Source organism: Euleptes europaea, chromosome 1 (assembly GCF_029931775.1).
Source record: "Euleptes europaea isolate rEulEur1 chromosome 1, rEulEur1.hap1, whole genome shotgun sequence".
Taxonomy (NCBI): Eukaryota; Metazoa; Chordata; class Lepidosauria; order Squamata; family Sphaerodactylidae; genus Euleptes; species Euleptes europaea.
The window spans coordinates 90,779,016-90,801,346 of record NC_079312.1 but is presented as its reverse complement, the minus strand read 5'-3'; the positions used below and the strand labels follow the sequence as shown (position 1 = coordinate 90,801,346).

Sequence of the window (22,331 nt, the reverse complement as noted above, 5' to 3'; positions counted from 1 at the left end):
AAAAAGCACTGTTACTGTTCATTATAGTACAATTAATTTTGTTTATGCTACATTTAATATTTCCACCACTCCACACGAACGCCCATAATGAAACTCTTGGAATTTTTACTTTAAAAGAAGTGTGAGTATATGTGTAAAATAATAATGCTTTGGGCTGAATCGTATCCTTACATTAGCAGTACAAGTTTGTGGAAGTGACCTTGATTGATTTTCCCTTCCCCCATCATCCCTGCTGAGAGTCAAAGGACTCTGCAGAGGCTCAGATACGTGTGTGTGGGGGGCGGGGGAGCCAGTGAAAACTTTGTGAACACACTCCATTCCCACAAGTACGGTATCCAGACCTTTGGATACTGACCTGGTGCCGGGCTATTAAGAATGCTCCCTCTGCATCAGCTATTGATAGTGTCAGACTGTGTACACATCAGGGACTGGATATATTGACTCAACCCATCAATGTCCCTACATTATAACCATTCGGATGTGTCTTAATTGTGCTTTCAACCTGCAGTCACAATTGCTACTGGGGCGACTCTAAAGAGGGCAGCCCGGCTTTGTGGGCTATGTCTATTCACTGTAAATGGGGTCAAATGTAGTGGACTGTTCAAATGGCTGAGCTGATTTTGACAATTCTGTTATAGTGAAAAGGCCAGAAAAGCGGTGGGGGAGCATGAAACTGTAAGAGAGACAGCATTCAGATAAAAAGGGTGCCTGACTAGAGACTAAATGATCAGAAAAAATAATTCAGTTGTTTCAGTTTCCACCATTTTTGCATACCAGCTTCATATTTTACTTATCCATGAAATTAGAAATAAATATCAATGCACATCTAGAAGAATCTAAACATAAATTCAACTGAACTGTCAAATGTTGGCATACAAATAGGAGAAAGACCTCTGAATGTAAATGCTTCCAGAAATATATGCAAAAGGTAATGTATGTAAAAGAGAGTGATGCTGAGGTCCCATGAATATATTGTTACAAAGATGAGGGTCTATTTTTGCCACTGTTACTGTTGCTACAGCTGCTACTAAACGTGTGTTTATTTAGTGCTAGGTGAACCTTCATCATGATGAGAGAATGCAGCTTACATATCACAAACAGTGAGTAGCAGCTGAACGTCAAAGGGAGAGGCATCTGCCTCTCTGAGAGAAGGGGCACATTGACTCCCCCACCCTTTCCATAGAATGCACAGACTAGTTATAGTTGTTTATTTTATAGTTCTTTACAGGTAAGCAATTCTGTAGTTGATGCCAGCAAGCTTGTTTCAGATTCACCTGAAACAAGTGGCTACTTGTGTCTGGCTACTTTACTGGTCCCCGACAGCACCTTAAATTGTGCATGGGAATAAATGGACAGCTAGTGCTGATCATTCAGTACAGGGGTGATACAATTCCTGTATCCAGGCCCTGACTTTATTCTGATTGCTGCATTTTGGACCAGCTTAGGTTTCCAGACAATTTTCAAAGGCAACCTTACATGAAGATGTGATAGTAATTTAACTTGGATGCAATCAAAGAATGGATTTACCATAGCCAGATCATGCTTTTCAAGGAATGGCCATTTCTGGTGTCTCAGCTGAAGTTGCTAAAAGGCACTACATGCCAAGGAGGATCCATCATTCAGCACTTTGCAATGTGTAAAGTGTTTTTACAGGGTGGAATATTCAAATATGCATTTTTCTGAAGTGCTGCATTTGCAGGGATGCAGTTCCAGATATTTCTGATAACGGATTTCAGCTCTTTGGCTCTCCCCCCACCCCCCGACACACCAAACTGTCATCATGTTTTATTTTTCCAAACAAGAAAAAAATGATAATGGTCTGTCAAACAATGATACTATCAGAAAGAAGCAACAATAAGTATATGAATTGTGCAAGGTCAGTGGCGGGTTCTTATTGTAGATCATCTTTAGCTTCCATAATGAAGCAATGACTGCTGCTGCAGCTAAACTGTAGCACAATTCCTTCTTGCTCCTCTTTCACCCATTAATGATATATTTGAAGGAAGCATCCCTTGTTACAAAGGCCCAGAGGATGCATTCCAAGGGTGCTGGAGGGACCTCTGCCTCACACCTGTCAGAGGGGCACATCTGCATTATGGAAGTCCTTGTGCAGCCATTCTGACACTGGCAGGGCTACAGTCAGCTTCCAGGATAGCCAAGAGGATCTCTCATGCTGTTGTCATTGACCAGTAAATGGCTAGTTCAGCTCAAAATAGCTCATGAAGACCATAAAATGATTGTAGTGATTACTGCTATATTATTATTATTATTACTGTTATTGTTATGTTCTCTAGTACTGCACATACCTCATCTGGAGCATTCAGTACAGTGTCTTCACTCCATGCTTTAAAATTGGGAGAAAGAGGGGATAATTGACAGAGAAGCAAGAAAGATGGTTTTAAATATGGGCTGCACAATCCAAAGGGGGTAGTTTTGGCACTGCCGGGGAAGGCACAGCCACAGAACAGCCGGGCCTCGTCCTGAGCAGTTTGCTGCGCCGAGGTGAGCAAGCTACACAGGCAAATTCCAAAACCCCTGTGGAACTGCTGTGTGCAATTCCATGAGGCTACACTGCCATTTTTGCTGGCGTAAATTCACGCCGGCAAAAATGGGCATTCCCTGGGCGAAAGAATTAGGGAGCTGACTAAAGTCAGCCCTGCTCCTGGGAATGCCCCCTTTGGCACCTGTGCAAGCCCTGCACTGGAGGAGCACTGCTGCCAATGTGCCTGTGCCTTGTGTTGCTGCACTGCTCTCCAACGCTGTGTAAGCCAGTGTGGTGTAGTGGTAAAGAGCAGTAGTTTGGAGCAGTGGAGTCTGATCTGGAGAACTGGGTTTGATTCCCCACTCCTCCACACAAAACCAGCTGGGTGACCTTGGGCCAGTCACTCTCAGCCCCACCCACCTCACAGGGTGTCTGTTGTGGGGAGGTGAAGGGAAGGTGATTGTAAGCCAGTTTGAGTCTCCCTTAAGTGGTAGATAAAGTCGGCATATAAAAACCAACTCTTCTTCTTCTAAGTGACCCAGTACCAGTGTTAGTAGCCATTTATATGGCACAAATGGCACTTACGCTAGTGTAGGGATCATGCTGCCTCCCCCCCTTAGGATTGCAATGTATTTTGGAAGCTTTATGAAAATCTGGCAGAGCTATGTTGTGAGAAAAAAGTATTAGTGTGCATTAGCAGTTTCCAGTGTATAACAGATTAAGCTTATACACTTTGGTTCTGTGACTAGCAAAAAAGATAATGATTAATTTAAAGTTAGTTGTCACAGAAACATGAAAGAAACTGTCAAGCTAATAGAATACCAGGAGGACTGGGAAATAAAATACAGAAGAAAATTATAAAGTCTTGATCAATAAACATTTTAGGAAAACATTACGCGAACTTTTAGATTCTAATGGAATGATGTTGTTGGATTGGTCCCAGAGGACCGAAGATAAAGAACAAGTAACATAATATCCTTTTTTGATCACAATGAGCCCTCTGAGAATTCCAAACACATAATTATGTAAAGATGAGCATTGGCTTAGCACCATCTATGCTATTGTTACATCCCTGCAATGTTTATAACATTGTTTCCAGTGTAAAGCTAGTGTGGAGGTACAGTCTAGGGACCTGGGTACTGAAAACCTACAAGCAAATCTCCACTCGGTGCCAAACCATACACCCCATTACTCTGAGTATGGTTTTTCATTTACCACTGTTCACCATATCCCGTGACCCTTGCTACCTGGCAAGTGATCTGGCAGGGAACTTCATGATGTAATAGTCATGTCATAGGATGACTATGGGATGGATCCAACAGTGCATTTCCACAAGCGTAGGTTCCCAGGATCACCAGGAGCCTGTTTTGCTGGCCTGGGCTGGGAAGAAGGCGGAGGGAAGCATGGGAGGGCGGTGGCTCAACTGAGCATCGGGCCGGGCAGAGCAATTTGTGGCCACATGGCTTTTTTGCTGAACTGGCTGGTAGCTCCTGGCTCGGCCAATAGAGCTCTCCCAGCAGGTTCAAAATAGGCCTATGGGAGCAGCAGAGCTGGGGCAGGCGGATTGGGGAAGAGGAGTTTTCCCTCTGGTCTGCCTCTCCAGTATAAATTTAGGGGCAGCTCTCCAATGGGCACAGTCCATCTCCAGCTTTGTCCCGACCCTCCCTCCCCTTTTGGTTATGCTGTTTATGGTTATACATTCAATTGTAACAACTTAGGTGGTGAGGCATGGGGCTGTAGTCAGTTTATTGGGGAAAGTGGCCTGCATGCCCCTTTCCTTGGCTTTAGGAGATTCCAATAAGGGGTTTTAGGAGAGGCTTGCGGTGATACATGCCCAGCTTGGGGTGGTCCAGAATGCCTTCTCCCAAGTGGCGGGGGAATCACCAAGTGGCTCACTTCCAGGTGAAAATCCCAGTACTGCCATCCCTTCCTACCTCCAGCGGGTACATCATGCCTCATTGGGGTTGGCTGGTGTATCTGATACAGCCCCCATGCCGTGCCAAGGCTATTGCAAGCTGTTGCCAATAAATAAGTTGTGGCCGCATTTTCTCCAAAGAAACAAGTTTAGTTATTATTTGTGTAATGCATTTATTATGGTTGGGTTTTGCTGATGGAGCTAACTTCCCAAATTAGCCCTGGGGCAGCAAGCACATGGGCGTCTGCCTGCAGCATATGCCTTTTGTATTTCCTTCTTCCCAAGGTAGCCTGATATGCCTCTAACATTCTGCTTCTGGGGGAGATGGGATCCCCCAAGAGCGGGAGCTCAGGGGCCATTTCAGGCTGCTTTGGGGTAAGAGCTGCAAAAGTGGCATCCAAGGCAGAAGTCCTTTCACCTCTGTAAATGTGCCACTGGCTCCACAGGGGGAAACGCAACATAGAATGCCATCATCTATGGCAGCCCCATGTAATATGTAGTTTGGTCCTCAGATGTGAGGCTCACACCTTGGTCTAAGTCACTTTCTCAGCTTTACCTAACTCAAGGGTTTGTTGTTAAGATACTTCTGTGAGCTTTTGGGAAGAACTGGAAGTAAATAACTGGTTTCATTTTTTTGTCATTGAACTGGCATAGCTCACACTGTTTCCAGTCTTAAGGAGTTCTTTGCGTGCTTCAAGGTTGTTTTCTTATGTTAGCCATAGGGGTTGCAGCTTCTAGGTTGTTGCTCTAAGTAACCAGAAAAAAACCCACGTGAAAAAAGCCCACAAGAAAATTGTTTACAAAAATAAACCCCACGGTCATAAATGCACACAAGAAAAAAGCCTACACGGAAAAAAGCCCACACGGAAAAAAACCCACATGGAACAACCCCACATGGAAAGAAGCCCACACGGAAAGAAGCTCACATGGGGGAAAGCCCACACAGAAAAATACTCACATTTGAATACTTAATATTATTATTTTTGTTTTTAAGAAATTACAGCCATAACATAATTTTTACAACCCATAACATAACTTTCACAACTATTAACATTAACAATTACTTAATTTATGACTGTGGGTTTTTTTCTGTTGGCAATTTTCTTGTGGGCTTTTTTCATAGAACCGTTGCTCTAATAGCTTTTTGATAGCAACATAAGACTCAGAACCTGAGGGTTTTCTGTCTGTTTTTCTAGTTCCTTTATCCTTTCCTCTTCCTGCTTAGAGTAGCAAGGAGTCTAGCTGCAGCAGGTGGAGGAGAAGGGTAGGGGGGAATAACTGGGGATATATGGGCAGAGAAATGGGGCATAGTTGCTGAGTTTCATCAAGAAATTTGAAAACATAACAACAATTTCTTGGTTGCAACTGGCAACCCTAGTTAAGTGTTTTGAGCTGTTTAAGTCTTAAGCCAATCGATCACTTAACAACATCCCTTGTATAATGTATCTCTCTGTTTCAAGCTCACGCTTTAGAAGAATTAAATCGTTATAGGCATGATATATGAAAACATTGCAAGCATTAAAATTTGAAGGATGTGTTTTCCAGAGACAGTACATGAATTCTATTTACTCCCAAGAACAGCTATAAATTGGAACACTATCTCTTTAGTAAGACATATTACAGGAACCTTGCTGTGGATGTTTAAAGTCTAGGTTTTTTGAACCTGTGAGATAATATGAATGCCACATAGGTGATAACATTTCCAGGCAGACAGAAATAAGATAATAAAAATACAGTTTCTTGTCTTGGTTCTGAATTCTGACAGGTCATACTTTGACTCAAAGCTTTTACACTCTTGGAACCGAGCAGGACAGAGAGATAAAAGTAAAATGAACCACGTCTTTGTCAAGCTGAAAAGACAAAACATTCATAATTGAAACAGCTCTAATAGCTTAACATAGGCAGAGTTATACCCTTCTAAGTCTACTAAAGTCAGTGGACTTAAAAGAGTATAACTCTGTTTAGCATTGCACTGAAAATCTAGGATGTTTTTGACATTTTAGTATAAACACAGCTTTTTAAAGCAGAAGCTTTGCAATATTTTTTTCTTAAAACACCTCTTTCTAATAAATTGAATTTGTTTGTCAAAAGATTACCAACAGCTAGACCAAAAAAAATCTAGAAAAAAGCAGTTTGGGGAGAAAATCATTCTTTTATAATATGTGATTTTAACCTGTAGCTTCTGGAACAAGAGGATTTTTTTTGCTACATAAAAATGTATGTGGGTACTTGGAGGATTTTTAAACTCTTATTTGAAACATAAAAAGTGTCCTACTCTGGATATTTAATATCAGATGAGTTTAAAGAAAGATAAGAAAATTTCTGCTGAATGCACATAGGTGCCATGATTATAGGACTACATGTGGCAACTAATACATTTGTTTTTGTGTTCCTCTATTGGTTTTAAATGGAATGTAAGCAACTTCTGTTAGAACAGTTGCTAAACTTGCTAGCAATTAAAAGGTTTTTTTAATGATATCTCTTAGTTGGCCCATTCTCACACTCATCATATAAATATGTATATTGCCCGTAGCACCCTGACCTGGATAGGTCAGGCTAGCCTGATCTCACCAGATCTCAGAGGCTAAGCAGGGTCGACCCTGGCAAGTATTTGGATGGACCTCCAAGGAATACCAGGTTCATGACGCAGAGGCAGACAATGGCAAGCCACCTCTGAATGTCTCTTGCCTTGAAAACCCCACCATGGGTCACCATAAGTCAGATGTGACTTGACGGCAAAAAAAACCCAAAACAAACCTATAGAAGGCTGCTAGTTCTTCATAACTGTGATCTTCTGCAGCCAGTATCTGTCTCAATACCATCACCATTACATTTTCAACCTGAGAATGTTATAAGAGCACGTTTAATTCTTCTTTTGTTTCTAAGAAGCCACATTAGCGGACAAGTTGATGGATTAAGCAGAATCACATAAGAGTAAACAGATGAATGGCAGAAAATGTGGACTAATTGCATCCACTGAGTTGGTGGGAAAGTGATGGATGCTGTATGGTATGACTCAATCTATCATCAGCTTGTAGAAGTCCAGGACCTCACAGTGAGAGAAGCACTCAATATTTAAAACTGGGGTGGGGGGTATATGCCTATTTCAGCTGTTTTCTAGGTTTAAATTTGGTTTGGAAATCAGTAATTTCACAGACGTATGCTCAGTCAAGATGTGATGGAAATCCTGGGTTTTTTTTCAAGCTGTAATTTGACCACTAGCTTTGTAAAATTGCACTTACTTATTATAAAATATTTTACCCCACTTTTCTTTGTAAGGATGCTAGCCTCCAGGGGGACCTGGGGATCCCCTGGAATTACAGCTCATCTCCAGACTATAGAGATCAGTTCCCCTGGAGAAAATGGATGCTTTGGAGGGTGGATTCTATGGCATTGTACCCCACTGAGGTCTTTGTCTTCCCCAGGCTCCATCCCCAAATCATCAGGAGTTTCCCAACCCAGATCTGGCATCCCTGCTCCCCATCCCCCACCAGTGGCCAGGGAGGACCTGGCAACCCTATTTCTTTGTTATTGTTGGACTCAAAACCAATCCTAAACAGGTCTATCTAATTGGGCTTACTCCCAGGAAAGTGTTTTTAGGATTGCACTGAAGGTCATCTATTTCTTCAGGTCCTCAGTATGTAAAGAATAAGTAAGACTGGCCGAGAGACATGTCTCACTCATGGAAGATACTAAAGGTATGTGGGCTATATAATACTAGATGTATACCTACAGATCACAGAATGACATTTTATATGAGGAGAAATGCCTGCTATCATATTTTGCAGTCGTTCTTCGATCTCTGCAGATTCTGGTTCATTCCCGACCCTTTTTCCTTCTGCTTTGCAAAAAATGAATTCAGCTTGTCCTACAAAATTAGATCGGTGTTTCATCCCTACATAGAAAATGAATCGAGGACAAGTATTTCCAGTGGATGTTACCTTGTTAAGGCTTAAAAATTAAATGCCCACATAAAAAGCAAACAGTGCTACAGCAACACCTAGTGAGTAATAGAATAGAAGCCTTGCAGGCCCTATAGCACAGCTTATTTTGTATATCATAAAAAGGTAAACAAAAGAAGGCACCCTGTTGTTGATTCAGCCTTGAGGTGCTTAAAACTATGAGATTAAGGTCATTCAAAAAAAAAATTCAGGAAAGTTTGGGTTCGGGTTTGTTGGGCCCAATTTTTTTTTTGGGGGGGGGGGTAAACCCTGAATAAGCCAAATACCTACACTGGTAAATATGGGTATTCGGCTTATTTCCGGGTTTACCGGGAAAAACATGGGCCCATTATAGTCTATGGGGATTTTTTTTCAACCCTCCTGTGGGGGACATTTATGGAGGTAGAGTCACCAAATTTGCAGCATGGCTGCAAGGGACTCTTCTTAGATAGTCACCGAAGTTTGGTGAACTTTGGGACAGGGGGTCCAGTTTTATGGGCCAGCAAAGGGGTCATAGCCATCCTCCAGGCATTCGCGAGCCGAGCTGTCCATCCATTTTCAGGTTCAGAAGTTTAGTGTTGTCAAGGACTGGCAGAAAGAGCTGATTGGCAGGCTGGCACATCAAAGTCTGGGGCTCTCTTCGTATCTGAAGCACATAGCATGATGTCCATGTAAATTAACTTCCAAACTGAGGGCAAAGGCTTAAATGCAAGAAAAATAAGCCATGGAAAACATTTCTTTTGGTGGCAAATGACATCCTGTGAACAGTCCTTTATTATAGTCATCAAAAATCTGATTTCAAGAGATGGTCACGGTGCAGGAAAACGAAGCCTCTACTTGGGGCGACCTTCAGTTTGAGAACAGGTTTTCAGAGGGGGGTGATATTGGAGCCAGCCGAAGTCATGACCAAGGCAGCTCTTGTGAAGGAGATTGCTCATCCGTGCAGGTGAGGAGTCTTCTTCAAAAGCCCAATAAGTAGCTGTAGAAGCTGGCATTTTTTAGTTGGAGGGTATATCCCTCTGGACAGTTCAGGTACATTGACATGCACAACCCTAATGAGCATGTTTCCTCGTAATCACCAAGAGACGCATGTCTCATTACATATTTACTTAGGTAGTGGGTGACACTATCTAAATAGAGTGGGAGGGGCCGTGGCTCAGTGGTAAAGCATCTTCTTGGTGTGCAGAAGGTCCCAGGTACAATCCCCAGCATCTCCAGCTGAAGGATCTGGCAGTAGGTGATGTGAAAAAAATTCTGCTTGAGACCCTGGATTGCTGCTGCCAGTCTGAGTAGACAATACTGACTTTGATGGACAAAGAGTCTGATTCAGAATAAGACACCTATGACACATTTCACATGTTACTTTAACCATGACCTAAAGTATTGTATGATGCAGATTTTTCTCATGAAAGCAGTTTCCATGTATACAGTATCCATGTAATTTTCTATTTGATCTCCATCATGTTTCACAAACTGAGCAAATAGAGAGGCCTCACCTACAGATTCTGCATTAGCAGAGGGGCCACATCTATTGATTCTCCATCATATATTATTTTAGGCCAATAGAAGAGAAGAGAGGCACCTATGCTGCTCCTCTATCATGCAAAGCCTACCACTGGTTAGTATATATCTGAATCACGGCATACTGTTAAAATAGAGATGTGAGACATTAGTTGAGCATCAAGTTCTCTTTGAAATGTAGTGACCACATGTTCAAGTATATCTGCAATTATAGCAACTAATTTTTTGGGGTGGGAAAAGATGCATTTTCAGAATTCTAATGAGACTCTAGGGTGGTTAAAATACATAAATACAAGAAACACATAGTACCATGTGTGGGGTGTACATTTTTTACTCTATTTTTAATGGATTGGACCCTTTTATTTTATTTTATTCAGAGCTTGCCTTTCTCATTAAGACTCAAAGCAGATTAAACAATATAGAACAGTGCAGTGAAATGGCATGAGACGTCTGATTAAAAAAACGCAATAGGATTTGCATATAGCTTGTCAACTGTGGTCCCTGGTTTCATCTCAGATCCCTAGCAGTCAGAGCCGCTCTTTTATTTTTACGCTTTGTGCAGTTGACTCTCACTATATGTGTTGGGCTTTGGCTAGGAATCTTGCAAGAGTTCTACCTCGGAAAGGGTAAGCCTTCATGAACCGACTACTGTAACAGAGGCAGGTTTACAAACTATCTTTTTCCTAGCCAACCCACCCCTCACAACCAACAGCAGAAAACACACACACACACACACACACAAAACAGATGGGTTGTTGTTTTCTGGAAACCAACAACCCCACCCCTTCTGGCTGAATCTAGCACATTGTGTTGTTCGCTTAAGTTAATTAATAGATATTTTGAAGGTGAATGCCTTCTTGATGATTAACGTCCTCATACTCCTGAGAGAGCTGCTTTTTTGATAAAGGTAGTAATGCTGTTCACTGCAGGCTTTTCTTTTCGTCGCTGTGGTGGGGCTGCTTCTGTGGACACAAGCCTCCTAATGGTACTATTTATCACTGTGACAAAAGTTGAAGTGGGAGGGAAAAAGCAGGAGCTGAAATGAAAGAATAGAATTTATATTATTTTAACAGCTGAATGTGACATCACATCAGACTTGGTATTGTGCAGCAGATTGCAAGGTGATTTGGAATTGCTTTAAAGAGCATCCGTACACATTCTTTCTGAAACCATGATAAAGTCTTTCAGTGATGCTTTGAAATGTATTCCTTATGTATGCTAACTGCCCTGATATGTTTTTTGAGGAAGGACAAAGCTACTGCTTTTACTGGTCTGATATGGAATTTATACCAGTCAGTGTTTCGATGTCCAGAAAACCAATATCAAATAAGGCAAAGTGAGGTGAGGCGCTGCTTATCTTTTTAATCATGGTTAAAGCAGGATTGTTGAGGCAGAGACAGGAAGGTGATATAAAGTGCCCATCCTTTCCAGCAATTCCCCCTTTCAGCAGTGTAAAATGATGTTCAAAAGTAGGGTTGCCAACTGTGGCCTGGGAAATTTCTGGATATTTTAAAAATATTTTTTAAGGCTTTTTAAAGTTTTTCGGTGGCCGGGGAACGGCTTAGGAGGCGCCTCGGCGGTGCCTCAGCCACACCGTCCCCAACCGCTGAAAGCTCAGGAAGGGGCTGTGAGTCATGTAAGGGAAGTAAAAAGTCCTTGGTGAGTATGGTAGTGTATGGAATTTGTTACTATTATTTTGCACATCTTTCACAAAGCAGGAAGGGAGTTTATTTTTGCTCTTGCAGTCTGTGGGAATATGAGATGAAGGCAGTCTTGTTGTTGGGAGGTGCCTTCAGGGTCACAGATCTGAGCCATGTCCCTCTCCCTGACATGTTCAATATGCTTTATTACTGGTTGATAGTATACACACCTGTACAACATTAGGAATACATTGCAAGACTTTTGTGTGAGCCAATTCCATTGGTGAACTATCCATGGTATACAACAATAAGTGACAACAGACCACACAATATATCAGGTTATTGCTTTATAGCGCACCTTTTACATGTATTTCTGGATGTGTCTTTATAATAATTGTAATTGTATATATGACCACTGAAGAAGGCCAATCAGTCCACAAAGCATCTGGTTTATTATTGGTCATTAACAATGTTTTTATCATCAACAATATTGGAAACTTAGTAACTATACACATCTATTTTTGTAATTGATTAGGCTATATATAAGGCCAAGAAATCAAGAGTGCTCCTTGAGCGATGTACAAGGCATGTGGGAAGCCTTTGCCCTTGTGTAGTGGGGTAGTTGAGGCAGATAGAGACTTTGCTGATGAAAGAGTACTGCAACTTCTTTGGTGCTGTAACAAAAGAACTGTCTCTCTGACTCTCATACGAAAGGCCTGTGGCTGAGTAGAGGGCCACATGTTTTGTTTCCGGTTCAGTCCTTACCATCTTCACTTAAATAGAACTTGGCAAGACTTCTACATGAAATTTTGAAAAGCTGCTACCACCCAGATTTTTTATTGTACCTCATCTCTTCCCCACCCTGACCTGGATGGCCCAGGCTAGCCTGATCTCGTCAGATCTCAGAAGCTAAGCAGGGTCAACCCTGGTTAGTATTTGGATGGGAGACCACCAATGAATACCAATGTTGCTGTGCAGAGGAAGGCACTGGCAAACCACCTCTGTTAGTCTCTTGCCATGAAAACCCCAAAAGGGGTCGCCATAACTTGGCTGCGACTTGACGTCACTTTACACACACACACATCTCTTCCCCCACCCACACCACCACGCACAACATTTTGTGCTTGGCCTCACCTCCTTTAGCAACCATTTTGGTGTGGCACCCATTACAAGTGGAACATGATTCATAATTGCTCTTAAATGGGATGTATTTAGGGTTGCCATGTCCCTCTTTGCCACCAGTGGGAGGTTTTTTGGGTGGAGCCTGAGGAGGTCAGGGTTTGGGGAGGGGAGGGACTTCAATGCCATAGAGTCCAATTGCGAAAGCAGACATTTTCTCCAGGTGAACTGATCTCTATTGGCTGGAGATCAGTTGAAATAGCAGGAGATTTTCTGCTACTACCTGGACTAGCCTCATAGATAGTATAGTTATTCCTAGGAACCCACTGAGGTCCAAGCAAGAGGTTACTAATATTATGGAAATTAAGACCGAGTAAAGAGCTGATGAAAGCTTATTGAAACGTGAATGATATCCAGAAAGCACGTCATTTCTTTGAGATAATGTATCCTCTTATCCCTCTTTCTAAGGTATATAAAGTGCACTTTGCACTGGTTATACGCGCGCAGCATTTACAGGAACTGACAAGCAGCAGGAACTACGGAGACTCCGGCGGGAGCTCCATGGACTGATCCTATATGGACTATTTTTTATGAACTGGAATATGACTGTGTACACTTATATGTTATTTTGTAATATTGGTGCTACAGTGAGATTTACTTTTCTTTGTATGACCTTGAATACTTTATACTAAAACAGTGGAGATTATTTACTGTATTATTTGGAAAGAATTTTTAGGTGAATATATAGTCCATGGTTATAGTGTGACTTTAACACTTAACTTAGTAAATTTGCCCATATAGGCATAAAAAATATATAGACTATTGGTTTCTTTTGAATTCTAGATAATATTGTTAATATATTGAGCAAGAGTGCTGTAACTTACCTGTTGACTACCTGGAGGTTGGCAGCCCTAAATGTATTGCTTTTATTTTTGTTCCTCTGTACAAAATACAAAGCAATATTTCTGTAATACATGGCAAAATAAGAAATGTGGGGAAACATTAAACTTAGCGAGAGTAATTTCTAGTTCCATTAACTGCAACTATTTGATTAAGCAGTGAACACATTTTAAAAGGAAATTAACAAATCATTTAAATAACGTTGAAGGCTTTCACGGTCAGAGTTCATTGGTTCTTGTAGGTTATCCGGGCTGTGTAACCGTGGTCTTGGAATTTTCTTTCCTGACGTTTCGCCAGCAACTGTGGCAGGCATCTTCAGAGTAGTAACACTGAAGGACAGTGTCTCTCAGTGTCAAGGGTGTAGGAAGAGTAATATATAGTCAGAAAGGGGTTGGGTTTGAGCTGAAACCCAACCCCTTTCTGACTATATATTACTCTTCCTACACCCTTGACACTGAGAGACACTGTCCTTCAGTGTTACTACTCTGAAGATGCCTGCCACAGTTGCTGGCGAAACGTCAGGAAAGAAAATTCCAAGACCACGGTTACACAGCCCGGATAACCTACAAGAACCATTTAAATAACCTTTTTAAAAGAATTTTAAAATAAATACTTACGTAATGTTTGTCAAATGTATATCTCTAAATGTGTTTTCTAAAATAAGACATTTATCTGACTTGCCATGTTTGACATCTGTGACCACCTTCACAACTCTGGTCTTAAATTCTGGTTAGGACTATACCCTGGTTTTATTATCAGTGAGCCTGATATACTATGGAGATGTGTTTGCTCACTGTTATTATTTAGTTAACCACTGGCGTTTGGGTAGCGTCCTAATGTGATAAACATACACACATTAGCAAACCACAGGAAAATCAAATATTTTGCTACTGGAGCATAGACAGGTGTAATAACAGTAGAGACAGGGTGACAGATTCAGTGTCTACACTTTACTCAATTCACAGTGCAGTCCTAAGGGGGGGAGGTAGTTGTGGTGGGCCTGGGAACTGCGCAGCTGCGCTGCCTCCTGACAAGCTTGCTGCCCAGGCCAGCAAGCCAAAAATGTTATTTCTCCCAACCCTCATGAAACTGCTCTATGTAGTTTCACAGGGCTGCACCACCATTTTTGCAGGTGCAAGTTCATGCTGGCAAAAGGGTGTTCCCGGAGCGAAAGGGCTCAGGGGGCAGACTAAAATCAGCCCCCCCCCCGGAACACCCCCTTTGGCTCCAATGTGAGTTCTTGCACTGGAGAAACACTGCCGTATGGCTCCCTAGTGCTGGCGTAAGTGGCCCTGCACCAGCATTAGTGCCCATTTAGCTGATGCAAGTGGCACTAACACCAGTGCAGGGGTCACACCATCTCCTAAGGCCATTCCCCCCTGTAAAGAAAAGCAACCTTGCTCTTCTTCTGATCACCAAACTTTGGTTCAGGCTGCAGCCTACTATGTCTTGACCAGCTCTCTCACAAATCATTCCCGTGGGAAACCATTTCCATTTCCCATGGGAAGCCACTTCAGTTTGGGGGGAAAGGTGTGGGGTGCCACCTCCACTTCAAAGCACCTCCATTTCAAAGCCTTCCTATTGTAAATCAGCTATCTGTTCTTTTGGTGACAATCCTGTTAGAAGCCTGACATCTCAAAAGCTTGAAGGAGCCCAGATGTTTTGCATTGCTGCAGAGATGCAAATACATCCTTAACTTCAAAAGGCCTAGAGGTGTCATGCCAAATACCTTACAAGTTTATTGCATTCTCAACGATCTCATTGGGGCGAATGGCCATCACCCAATGAGATGAGAGAGATAAATATGGACTCTGTTCTGATCAAAAATCATGAAGCTTGGGAGGGGGACGTGCTGGCATGTCCCCAAGCGATCATCATCTTTTGGCAACTATGAAGGACTGACACTCTGCGTGTTAGGACCAAACCTGGTTCTTGGTAACTATAAATCAACTAAAACCTTGCATTTGTTACTCTATTGGAAACTTTGCCTATTTTTGCCTGAAACTTAAAGAATTACTGTGAAGTTAGAGATTGCTAAGATTTCTTGTTTTTATGCTATCTGCCTCACAAATAATTTCCTTTCCTGTAACGAGCACATTTTATTAAATAAACTTATAGACTTTATATTGAAGTCTGAGAAACCTTTTTTGGGTCTCAGGGCTAAATCCAAGTGCCTGAGTGTGTGTGTGTGTGTGGGAAACCACCTACCCTAGTGTTTTGTGGCAATAAGCCTCCCCTGGCAGAAGCTCTACTCTGCAGGGATGGGTTTTGCTTGTTTTGACTTTGGGAAACTGGCTGGGGAAGAGTAGCTCTCAGCTCATCCCTTGGAAAGCCAGCCTTTTGGAATTGGGAGCCGGTGGCAATATACCTCTGCTGCGCTCAAAAGGGGAATCCTGGAGCTCAGTAAGGAATTTGGGTTTTCTTAGGAAAACATTTGGTGACTTTGAACTAAAGAGGAACCGGCCTGCTAGAGAGCAGACCGAGTCTCCTCGACAAGGTAGCAGAGTCTACCCGCATTGTGCTTTAAGGGGAGTCCTGAAGCCCAGTGGAAAGTTTGGGTTTTCTTAGGAAAACATTTGGCAACTTTTGACCCAAAGAGGAACCGGTTTGCTGGAGAGCAGGCCGGACCTCCTTGACACCCCCCTTTAGGATTGCTGTGTCAGTCCTGTAAAAAGCTATAGTCACATATAGCTAACAAGAACATTGATAATATTGGTTATTCCAGGGCAGAGGGAGTTTTCAATAATAAATTAATGTTTGTTTAGGAATCATGTTACCACTGTGTGATACAAAAGCAAGTTAGAATTCAGCAAGTAAGGGAAATCTGTATTTGAAGAAAGTTAATAAAGCAGAGAGCCTCGTAGGGCGGAATGGTAAGCTGCAGTACTGTAGTCAAAAGCTCTGTTCACGACCTGAGTTCGATCCCGACGGAAGTCGGTTTCAGGTAGCCGGCTCAAGGTTGACTCAGCCTTCCATCCTTCCGAGGTCGGTCAGATGAGTACCCAGCTTGCTGGGAGTAAAGGGAAGATGACTGGGGAAGGCACTGGCAAACCACCCCGCAAACAAAGTCTGTCTTGGAAATGTCGGGATGTGACGTCACCCCATGGGTCAGGAATGACCCGGTGCTTGCACAGGGGACCTTTACCTTTTAATAAAGCAGAAAATGCATTGGAGGAAAAAAGTAAGATAATCAAAATCACTTTTATGGTAGCCCTTCCTTATTTAAATTTTAGATGTAGCTGTACAGTGAAAGCTTCTTAAAGGCTTTAGAAAATATTCTTAATCCAAAAATAGAGCACTTAACAAAGAACCAGGGGGAAGTGAACATGGTAGTAGTCGTCTCTGTGAGTACAGAAGAGAGGTCACAGGGATGACTTCAGAAAAATTGCATTTTTCTAATTTCAGGAAAATTGCATTTTTCCAATTTCAAGTATATGCATTGTATGTGTGTGCTTTAATTAAAATAATTTGGCTTAATTGTATATTCCTTGAATAGTTTATTGTTAGAGACAGGATAAAACCTAACTGAATAGAAAAAATAGAAAAATAGTAGTACTGCAAATATTTCATCTTGTAATTAATTGTGGGGATGAAATTGGCCTAGATTTAAATCACTGAACAGTTTTTTTAAGATTGTACAATTCCTCTTACAGTAAATTGTTTCTTTTTAAAACATTTCCCTCATTTATAAGTAAAATTTATACACCAGCTTTTTGCCTTCATCGGGGCCACCAAGGCAACTAAGAGATTAAGAACATTTATATTTGGGAAGTTCTTTGCCATGGGAAAAGTTAGGTTAAAAATTCTTCTCCCAGCCAGCTTTCTGTTTTCTGGGTATATTGGGGAGCCAAATTGTATAGACCAGGGCTTCTTAAACTTTTTCCACTCACAACCCCTTTTCTCCTGAGAAATATTTATGCAACCCTGGTTATATAGGCATATAAAGTAGGTATACAAATCAAACATTTACTGATAATAAATCATAAAGAAACCTTTTACTATTGCCAAATTTTTCATGACCCCCACATTCACTTATGTGACCCTGTATGGGGTTGCAACCCACAGTTTAAGAAGCTTTGGTATAGATGGTTGAGTCTTCCCATCCCATTTTCAAGACTTTTTTAGTCTATACATCCCTGATCTAATACACGTGGAATCTGTGATAAGTCTTTGGTTTTTAATTGGGGGAGGGGGCTGTGGCTCAGTGGAAGAGCATATGCTTGGCATGCAGAAGGTCCCAGGTTCAATCCATGGCATCTCCAGTTAAAGGGACTAGGAAAGTAGGTGATGTAAAAGACCTCTGCCTGAGACCCTGGAGAGCTGCTGCTGGTCTTAGACAATACTTACTTTGATGGACCAAGGTTCTGATTCAGTATAAGGCAGCTTCGTGTGTTCATGTGTGTTCTATTTTCAGTTGAAAAGACTGCATCTTGAAATTATTATTACTATTAATTACAAGCTAATAATTGTTGAGGAACCTCTTGGTTGGCCTTGAAATGTGCTTGGCCAAAACTATGGGTTTTGACCATATTTACTAGTACAGACTAATTTTTCCAATAATCTTCTTTTAGTAGCATATCTCTTCTTCTCTTTTCCAGCCTTCGACAAAAGAAAGGAAACCTTCCTCAGAGGCATTGGACTGGACCAGCTAATTTAGTAAAATGCAAGCCATGTCCCCTTACACATGCCAGCTCTGTGTGTGGCTCTGATGGACATAGTTACACAACCAAGGTAACGGCACACAATATAATAGCCTCACAGCTACAAGGATTTAAAAACCCCGATACAGTATTCAAACCCAAGCCATTTGATCTTTTAGTAGATGATTATGGGTCAGGAGAACTGTTGTGTTATTTTCTGTGAGTAAGATTGTGAAACATCAATAAGTTCAGTAGGGTTTCCTCAGTCTAGCAATCTCTCGGGCTGAATTTTCTGTTACTAGAGCACCATCAAGGTCAAGAACCAGCACTGGTGGTGGTGTGTGTGGGGGTGTGGATTTAGGTATATTGTGGAAGTGCCAGATCTGATTCCAGACTTCTTGCGTATGGTAATGAAGTCACGTTTATATTTAGAGTGTGAGGAGAAAGCAGTAACAATTGATTGAAGACACCTGTTATGTAAATCTGTGGCTTTATGTTGCTCTATATTTCCTTTTCTTTATGATATAGCATTAAAATGAATGATCCTGCACTGCATTCATATCACTCACTGCATAGTTGTTAGAGAGTAAAAACCTTGGTGGAAAGTGTAACATTTGACTTCACAGCGGAAATAGAATTTAGAAGCAGCATAATAGTGTGGCTCCTTTTGCGTTCCATACACCATATATTCCAGTACACCATTTCCTTCCCACCCATTCCCTTACTAACTAGATGTGTTCTGTTTGAAGCAATGTACTCAAGTTAGACGCGGATTAGGAGAAAAATGCTGAAACAAATGAAGAAGAATGATGTGTATACAGGATTTAGTACCCCCATGGATGTCTCCCCTTGACTCACCAGCTAATTAACATTGATGGTGTGGCAAAAAGTAGGGACTGTGGCTCAGTGGTAGAGCATCTTCTTGGCATGCAGAAGGTCCCAGGTTCAATCCCCAGCATTTCCAGTTAAGGATCAAGCAGTGATGGGAAAGACCTGAGCCTGACACCCCAGAGAGCTGCTGCCCAGTCTGAGTAGATGATACTGACTTTGATGGCCAAGTATAGAGCATCTTCATATGCATATTTTCAAAGCAAGTGCCCCAGTTGTAGGGAGGGGTCTGTCATGTGATAAATCATAAAGAAAGTAAAAATAGCAACCACAGCTACTTCGCAGCTACAGACCTGGTCAGTAGCTGCATGTCAGATGGGGGTGAGGTGAGGACCTCTGAGGTTCATCTCATATCTGATTGTAATGATCTGAAGAAATGCTCTTGCCTGCCAAGTTCTCAACATCCCTAGTGGGAGCTAGAAGTCTGATGTAGAAGTTTAAACTTAAGGAAGAGGTACATTGTAGATAAATCAAAAAGGATAATTCAGCAGAAGTATTCCAGATCACTGACAAAAGTGAGATATATCTGAAGAAAAGGCCAGCGATACAAGGTTTTAGATGCTCAACAGTCTCAGCTGGAAATATTTTGGTATCCATGAACTTTCCAAGCCTGTGTTTCTTTTTAAAATGTTAACAGTATTAAATTACATTTAAAAATGTCACCCCCTTTCCATCCCATAGCAATATGGGGGTTGCTGTTTCAATTCAATACATTCTGCTGCTCATTCCCTTGTCCTGCTTCACTAGTGCACACACCCAAAGTGCATTTTCTGTTGCTGATTCTTTCTGAGTTTTTTCATCCACAAATAGATATCCATGCTCCTGCGATTTTTCTGCCTTCCATATTCTTCTTAGCCACTTAGAATATGCCTCAGATAAAACAAATTGGAATTGACTTGATAAATCCATAGTAAATGTATTTTATTGTATATTCAGTCAGATCTGTTTCACTGGCTTAACAGGTGTTTATTGTGTGATTCGGGCTGAGTTCCAGATCTTTCAGTAGCCTTTTTGATATTTTTTTATCATTATCTCTAAATAGTTTTTGATCCAGAATCATTGAAGCTATTTGTTCGCCAAACTTTCGTGGCTTATTTTTGAGTCTACTAGTGATAATAAAGACATCAAATTACTCCTACTGTTGCCTTACGTCTTTGTGAAAGACATACCTCTCCCACCTGTCTGTAAACTTCAAGAGGAAAGAAGGTCTTGACTTGCACTGATACATGTAATCGATCATGTCTCATCCATATCTGTGCATTTTTGTGCAATATTATATCAGTGGCTTAGGACCTTGTAAGACAACCACATTTTGTCCCTAGTTTCTCTTAAAGGCAGCACGAATAGACCTATTCAGTTTTATTCAACTTATTTTCAAATACACTTGCCCCACGTAATCTTTCTTGTAGATCCAGTTCTTGCAAATTATAACAAGCTCTCAAATTCAGCAAAAACCCACACACCAAAGTCAAAATATTCATGAAGACCAGAGGTTTTGAGTTGCATTGGAGCATCGTTTGGTGTCGTTAGTAGGGAGTACTAATTTCTACAGAGACTGAAGTGCTTCACAGAAGCCATCAACAGCCATTTCCTGCTTGAAACCTACTGTGTTTCCAATTAGTAAATGGTACATCACGGCTGTTCTCTGAGGAGAAATGCAAAGCTGACAAGTGTAATTCAGGATAATTTTTTCTGTAATATTACTCACGTGGTTCTCAACACTGCCTGCTTTTATGGGCTTGGCATTTATTTCAGCTGTTTGACTTCACACAAGGTTTCATTTTCCATGCAATCTAAATTGTTTCAAACAACTGCTGTGAAACTAAAGGTCAAGATTTAACATCCTAGCAAATAAAATGTTGATGAATTTAAGTAATTATCAGGTAATTTTAGTGTCTGACTTTCAGTGAATATTCTAGGGTTCAGTAAGCAAAACACTTTAATAAGCTTGACAGAATTTCAAGTAGGAGAACTGGCATTTTGGATTATCTCTTTTGCATTTTAACACAGAGATGATATGTCTGATATGGAAATTATATTGTAGTTCCCTAAATACAGCTTTCTTATGAACCTGGCGTACATAAAAGGAGTTGTCCCATAGAGGCTAAATGTAGCAGATCAAGGATTTTGTACGACCATCTTCCTGATACTCCTGAACACTGCCTTGAGTCTTTGTAAAAGGAGCTCCTGGGATAGAATTTGGGCCCATGGGCAATTTCTGCAGTTTGTTTTCATACAATAATGACTGGGCTTTTTGTGGAATATATCATGAATGGAAGCCAAAGGGGGATTTTTTCTCAGTGCTGATGTTGGCTCTATCTGAACATATATAATAATTATAATTAAAGATATATAATTAGAAAAGTTATGAATACACATGCTCTAGTTTATTTATGAATCTGTTTGACAGCCAGCAGTTTTCAGCTGTTCATAGTTTTCAGCATTTTCAGTTTAATCTCCTGCATGCTACACAGGCTATTCTTAAAGGGAACATACAATCATGCCAACTCTTAAATGGGAATGTCAGTGTACTACATGATGGAGCGGGTTTATGATAACCAAAGCCACTGTCAGATGGCTATCAGTATTCCTTTATTTTGGCTTGCCACAGCAGGGCAAACAGTTCTAATAGATGGTCCCAGTGTTTCTGTTTCAAGCGCTCTCATGGCTCCCACTTCGCTGACAGAATTATTGTATTGAATGAGATCACAGCATTCACCAGAGTGACTCTTTCCATTTCCACAAAGCTTGAATCTCAACAGCTGCAAGTTTGTCAGCCAGAGGGACAAATAATATTTGTGAGTTAACTGTGGTTCCTTGCTGAAACACTTGCTACCTGGATGACTGTGAGGAACCCAAATGGTCAATAAGATTAGTTTGTATCCCAGTACAACCTAATTGGTCATTTTCTGGCAATGATGGATGGCAGCATTTATACCATATTTTCTTCTAGCAGATGAACACCAGCAGTAGCATTTTGGCTTGCTGTGCACCCCCTGGCAGCCGGGCTTTAGTATTTGCTGGTAATCAGATTTTGGATGCTTTCTGTCATGAAGATATAGAGCACACTGGTCCGGCATTCAATAACAATGAAAAAAATGATTCCAATACTAGAGACTGACTTTATTGTGTACAATAATTAGAATTTGAAACCTCTATGATAATTTTATAGCATTTCCTACACGGAAAGTCTTGTATAACTTTAATTACACTGTCCTTTATAAGTAACCAAAGTTTGAATGTTAATACATTGCTCCAGATAATTACAATAACAGCAGTTCCTTA

The 22,331-nt window shown here is 41.2% G+C and overlaps 1 protein-coding gene across 1 annotated transcript in view; it reads left to right on the top strand.

Moving 5' to 3' along the window:
- The window catches only part of SPOCK1 (SPARC (osteonectin), cwcv and kazal like domains proteoglycan 1), a 556,326-nt gene that overhangs the window by 344,420 nt on the left and 189,575 nt on the right, over positions 1-22,331 (top strand). The window contains exon 5 of the mRNA XM_056847707.1: positions 18,117-18,249. Coding sequence (XP_056703685.1) covers positions 18,117-18,249 — 133 coding nt within the window. The remainder of the gene's footprint in view (positions 1-18,116; positions 18,250-22,331) is intronic.